The sequence below is a fragment of the Cynara cardunculus genome, unplaced genomic scaffold (assembly GCF_001531365.2).
Source record: "Cynara cardunculus var. scolymus isolate 2C unplaced genomic scaffold, CcrdV1 Un_Scaffold_4257, whole genome shotgun sequence".
NCBI lineage: Eukaryota > Viridiplantae > Streptophyta > Magnoliopsida > Asterales > Asteraceae > Cynara > Cynara cardunculus.
In genome coordinates, this window is record NW_020201813.1 from 30,965 (window position 1) to 37,245 (window position 6,281).

Sequence of the window (6,281 nt, forward strand, 5' to 3'; positions counted from 1 at the left end):
AGATAAAGGTAATAATCATTGTCATCACTCTTGGCACCTTGTCCTATTGGTTTTCTTTGATAAATAGTATATTCTTTTGTTTGTCTGTTTCAGGGGGCCCAAATCCTGCTGGTCAGTCTTCKGGTGGAATGGGTTTTAWTACCAACAACACACAGTCAAACCCTTTTTCATCGTCGCCTGCATTCAGCCAGTTATCTGCAAATCCATTTTCTTCTTCTACATCTTCCAACCCATTTGCCMAAAAGACCCCAACTTTCGGTACTCCAGGGTTTGGGAGCACAACTCCTTCACTTGGTTCTTCGCCTTTTGGTGCTTCAGCATCTAATCCTTTTGGGTCAAGTCCWTCACCCACGCCATCGGTATTTGGTTCCACTCCTGGTTTTGGAGCTACTACTTMTGCTTCTCTTTTTGGTACACCCAGTTCATCAACATCTATTTTTGGTACGACTCAAGCACAGGGAGCAACTSCATCGTTTGCTACTGGCCTAAACTTTGGCAACACTCAATCATCCACCTTGTTCCAGTCGAGCACGCCCTCTCTTGGACAAACAAGTTCTCCCTTTGGGCAAACTGCCTCGGCCTTTGGGCAGGCTGCCCCAGCATTTGGGCAGAGTACTCCAGCYTTTGGCCAATCAAATGCATTTGGAGGGAACTTGTTTTCAAGTACCCCATCATTACTAAGCACGAGCAGCATGGGATTCAATCAGACAACTGTGAGTTTCTTTGTTAGTGTTCTTTATGTATTGTATGATCAGTTATTCTAATTGAATGTCAATATATCACTTAYAGACTTTTTTCTAGTTATTATTTTGTAGACATTTTCTCTAAGGTCTTATACATGGCTTTATKATTGGAGTGGGCAATAGCTCTCACAATAGTTAATGGTGTCACTATTTATTCTATAYGAGTCTAAGCATGTGGGAAGGGGACTTTTGAGGGGATGTCATGGTTCCGTTCCTTGTCTCCTACCTCAAAAGTCTTCTTCCCACATGAATAGACTCGTACAGAATAAATAGTGRCAGGCCATTAACTATTGTGAGAGCTATTATTGCTCACTCCATTCATACAACCATGTACAAGACCTTATAGAAAATGTCTACAAAAGAATAACTACAGAAAAAGTCGGTTTTTATTTTATTTTAGTTAACACATCTTTTTATATAGGGCACTTCAAAAGCGCAACCATTCTAGAGATGTGTTTATAGGACACTTCTTGAAACAGTAACTAGAGAAAATGTCTAAATATCAAATCTATAATAATTATTATTATTATAATGACATGTTTGCAGAATTTCAGGTAAATATCAAAYCTTAGGTTCTTTATTTGACAGAAGAACATTGTTTATAATTCGAACTACAGAGTAATTAAGAAATAATTGCTTAATCTGTTATTGCTGGAATCAACTTGTGGCGTGTTATCGTTTTTTGGATTTAATYCATCTATTKTTTGCATATCAGTGATATGAAAGAAATTGYCATTAAAGTTGGTAGTCCAATATTGTTTGCTTGAGCAAAGTAGGTAAGGAGCCGTTTAGGTATATTGGAAATGGCTTATGTAATAATACTTTCCTTTCAGCTTTTAAGTAAAAGTCATTGTTGTCGTATACAATAATAGTCGCTAGGTATAGTRCCATTGACTGATCCCACAATATKAAAGCTTCCCATCTCTCCTCCTCCCTATCTTTGTCAATTCCTCTCATGTCTGATAAACACYGATACTGTATCAGGGTATTTCTACTAGAKTCRTGATAAGAATCGTTGTAATCAGTTATCCTCTATTGTTGTTTCATCTTGTTTCTGATGAACACTGGTCTCTAGGTCTTTAGTGAACATCAAGGTGACTAGTGTTGTCAAAGACCTTTCAGCCTAGTGGTAAAGGCTTGGGCATGGAATAGTCATGAACCCGAGTTAAAGCCCTGGGAGGGGAGTGTTGGCGACATTTAAGTGGGGCCATGTTTAGCCTCCAAATTTGCCGGGGATTAGTCGGGCTTTGGCCCGGACACCCTTACAAAAAAAAAAAAAAGGTGACTAGTGTTGATGGATAGTAGTGATCAAGAAAGTATTGTGGGAATACAATAGGAAGGAGGGGTGCTTCCACCTATTGCTGAATTTCTATATCAGATGTTTGTGTTGTGCTTGTGGTTTGACCCTGCTTTTTTACTTTCACTTGGTGTGCAAGTACTATTAGTCCTAACTCCTAACGATGAAACAAAAATGTTAAGCTCTCTGCCTCGCCTCTTTTCTGTTACACATCCATAAGACTTAACTCTCATGTGTTTTCTGCCTCRCCTCTTTTCTGATACATATCCCTTACTCAAGTGAAGTCAAACTCTGGGAAAAGGTGTTCGTTTACTTTTATAACCACCATTCTAGGATGAGTTAAATCATGAAAAATTGTTCTCAGCATGTCTAAATTTTTTCTTGCTTTTGTCTAACAGTAGTTACATCAATGAAGGTTACTCGTGCCTTTTATTTGAAATGCACGTTAGGCAGATCTGCTGGACACCAATGTTTGTGTCTAAGGGTTTCTTTTTTTGGTTATGYTCCCTTCTCAGCCATTGCTTTTCTGGAATCTGTTTGATTTGTYTGAGATCATTGACATGCTTGTTGAATTTTGATTTAAAATCTTTTKGGTGCATCTTCTTGAGTATATTGTCATCCATTAGAGGGGCTCGAAATTCTCCAGATTGTACCAGCCTYTTTATTCTTGTGTCTGATTCAAACACACTATTTTACATTTGGTGATATGCTCAATACTTTTTTTGCTTTCATTATGGTGGTCCATGTAGCACTGATTCTCACCAAGTTCCTTGTGTTTGTCATGTGTATCCCCATGGCTCTCATAAGGTTGTTTTACCTCCAACTTSACTGCTTTGCTGCGACTTCCTGTGCCTCTAGATTTAAAGGAACCTGTTCCTCATTTATCAATAGATCATCTGAGTAATTAATTTACCCCTGACCTAAATGGTCCTATAGCTCAATATCTAAGCAGTTAACGCGGTCCATTGTGGAAATAGCRGTCAGGACCTTGATTTGAAATAGCGTTTATCATGGTGATGTAGCGGTAAAAAAACATGTTCATAAAATAATAATAATATATATGAAACTTRAAATATTGTATGTGTAATACATATCAAGTCAAACAATTCCAACCACACAAGCAACATTATATGAGGAGCTGTGCTGTCAAGATGAGAAGAGAACTCCAGTAGAAAACCCGTGGAACCACGGAATCGAGAAGAAAACTCGAGCTGTTGAAGCCTTTTGGACTTGGAACCGATGAGTAGAGCTTTGGACTTGGAATCGATACCAAAGTTYGACCTAATTGTTTCTATTGTTGATTTAATTGATTTCCTTTTTGTTTGCAGCCCTAAGTTTGRCTCTAAATAGTCCACATAAATGACACAATAAAAGCCCAAATAGAATTTAATTTTAAAARAGGAGTCTAAAAGAGCCCAAAAAGAAAAATCGGTAACAGCAACCGCTATTTGGTATCAAAATTGCAGTCAATAGCGGTAATAAGTGGCTGCCATTTGTGGTACCACTATAATACACGCTATTTTGGCCAGGACCGCTATCTGCTATTTCGCCGCTATACTTGCTATTAACTGCATAGCTCAATATAAAGGCATACATAATTCCACCAATTCTTGGGTAGAYTGGAAGGCACACAAGGTTAGTGTTCAAATAATATGCTCAAAKTTATTGATGGGGCTTACAAGATTAGAGCCAATGAAACTCATGTTGGAGTGTTCTGTTGGCTTTATATGATCTTCTGCATAGTTGTTGTGAACTTGTGATTACTCTTTATTTGTTAATACCGAGGATCTACCATAGTTTTTGTTTTTTTCTATCTATCGAGTATTTTGGGACTCTTTACTTGTTTTATTATCCACTCATGGAAGTTGATAAAGTTGCTCCTGAAGTTTAGGCCAGTATCTTAACTAGCGCTCTCTGAAATATAATCTTAAACAACTGTTAGCCATCTTATGCTTTGCTACACAATCCTATTGTTGARTTTTTCAAGAATGCTGCATCTCTCATCTTTATTCATTAATGAGTTTCAAAGTGATTATTTKCTGAGTTATGTCCACGCATGACATCAATTATATTTTATTCTTGCATTCTATTGTAATATGCTTATTTTTTATAAATATTGTCTGAGCTTGAACTCAGTATATTTAATCATCATCTTACCTTTGTTGGTTATATATGTAGCCTTCTCTTTCAATGCCTTTTCAATCGGCTCAACCAACTCAGAATCCAGGTGGTTTTGGCTTTGCAGCACCAGCATTCAAATTTCTTAGAATTTAGGCAGACCTTTTCTGAATTCTTTTTATTATTTTTCACTTCAAAATTTCTTACTTTCCCCCTTGGTCTCTACAGCAGGTGGCATTGGTGGCACGCCAAGCATTTTTGGTCAGAGTAATTTTGGACAAATGTATGTTACAGCCAATGCTTTTTTACCCCAAACTTGTTTGTTTTATTCTTTTCATTAGGAACAAACTAGGATATACTACCACCTTTGCAAACCCACCTTTCCTGCCTCTTTCTTGTTTCTCAATGCTTCCTTATTCTTGACATGGCAGGTCTGCCAATCAGAGCCCGACACTTGCACTACCACAGTCCATTACGAATCCTTTTGGTACTCTACCAGCAATGCCTCAGATGTCAATTGGTCGTGCTGGGACTGCACCTTCAATTCAATATGGAATTTCTAGCTTGCCAGTAAGTATGATAAAATCAATTGTAGCCACTTATTTCAGGCTGTGCTCAAGTTATTCTGTTTTTACTGGAATCACTCAAGRCTTATTCTATGGCTTCCAAGAAATGGACTCACGTCTAGTACCCAGTTCATATGATTCTTCGTAGCTTACAATTTCTCTCTACAGGTTGTTGACAAACCTGCTCCGATAAGGATATCATTTGTGTTGACTTCTCGACATCTTTCTCAAAGGAGGATTAGGTTGCCTGCAAGGAAAAATCACCCGAAAAATTATGGTCCAAAGGTGCATGTAGTTTTTATATTGAACCAAGTTTACCGAATCGTGGGTAGCAGATAATGTCTCCAGGAGAAAAGAATTGGCTTTACTGATGTGATTGATTTCTGCAGGTCTCMTTTTTCAGTGATGAGGAAGAGACTACCAGCACACCCAAGGCAGATGCTCTTTTCATTCCTAGGGAGAATCTACGGGCATTGGTTATCTGCCCTTTGGAACAATGGCCTGGGAAAGGTTCTCATTACTAAAATTGCTAACAAATTACTGATTTTGTCGAATATTGTATATTTACAGGTAACGGAGTTGAGAGAGAAGTTGGCAACGGTAGAAGAGGAACTGAAGACCGAACAGAAGAATAGGGCAGATTTGGAGGCTGAACAGGCCAGACAAGCTGCTGCATTAGCCCAACAGGCCGCATTATCTGAGCATTTTGCTACGTTTATGCGGCTGTCAGGATACGTTTTCCCACCTCCCACACCTCCCGATAGTTAGATTGTATGTATTTGAAGATTAAATTGTATGAATTGAATATTTTAAATTGTATGGACCCATATTTTTAAATCGTATGAATTGGTTAGTTAAAATTTGTTCAAAGTTTTTGTTTGTTATATTATTATTTTCAGGTTTTTTTATAAATAAATACAGAATTTATGCAATTTCAAAAAAAATATTTTTTAAATTTATACAAATTAGCGACGGATTAGCGAGAAAAAATCCGTCGCTGAAAGTCCTTGAAAATTCCATCGCAAATCCGTCGCTGAAAGTTTCCTTGCAAATCCGTCGCTGAAAGTTCCGTTGCAGATCCGTCGCTGGAAGTTTCGTTGCAGATCCGTCGCTAGAAGTTCCCTCGCAGATCCGTCGCTGGAAGTTCCCTCGCAGATCCGTCGCTGAAAGTTCCCTCGCAGATCCGTCGCAAAATACTTCCCTCGCTGATCCGTCGCTGAAAGTATTCCTCGCAAATCCGTCGCTGATAGCATTACCTACAACTATTTGACCGACGGATCAACGACGGATTGCCTGTTCAGCGACGGATTTGCGGGGGATTTTTCCCTTGCTGATACTTTGCAGTTTTGTAGTGTGTGCTAATTGTGAGATTCAATCTTAACCACAAATCAAAGATTAAATTAGTAAATTAATAATTTTAACTTAAAGTATTAATTAAGGGCATTTTAGAGATTTTATAAATATCTTCTCTCATCTTTCCCCTCTCCGACGAATCTTTTCCTCTCTCCAGCGAATCTTATTCGGCGGAACTTATTTCGATGAAACTTATGTGAACAC

General features: G+C 38.3%; 1 protein-coding gene across 1 annotated transcript in view; it reads left to right on the top strand.

The window, feature by feature from the left end:
- Positions 1 to 5,541, top strand: part of LOC112503975 (nuclear pore complex protein NUP98A) — a 9,852-nt gene extending 4,311 nt beyond the window's left edge. The window contains exons 6-12 of the mRNA XM_025107940.1: positions 3 to 713; positions 4,219 to 4,292; positions 4,385 to 4,441; positions 4,590 to 4,728; positions 4,893 to 5,009; positions 5,114 to 5,200; positions 5,295 to 5,541. Of these exons, the coding sequence (XP_024963708.1) occupies positions 3 to 713; positions 4,219 to 4,292; positions 4,385 to 4,441; positions 4,590 to 4,728; positions 4,893 to 5,009; positions 5,114 to 5,200; positions 5,295 to 5,492 (1,383 nt within the window). The 3' untranslated portion in view covers positions 5,493 to 5,541. The remainder of the gene's footprint in view (positions 1 to 2; positions 714 to 4,218; positions 4,293 to 4,384; positions 4,442 to 4,589; positions 4,729 to 4,892; positions 5,010 to 5,113; positions 5,201 to 5,294) is intronic.
- Positions 5,542 to 6,281: the final 740 nt, after the last annotated feature.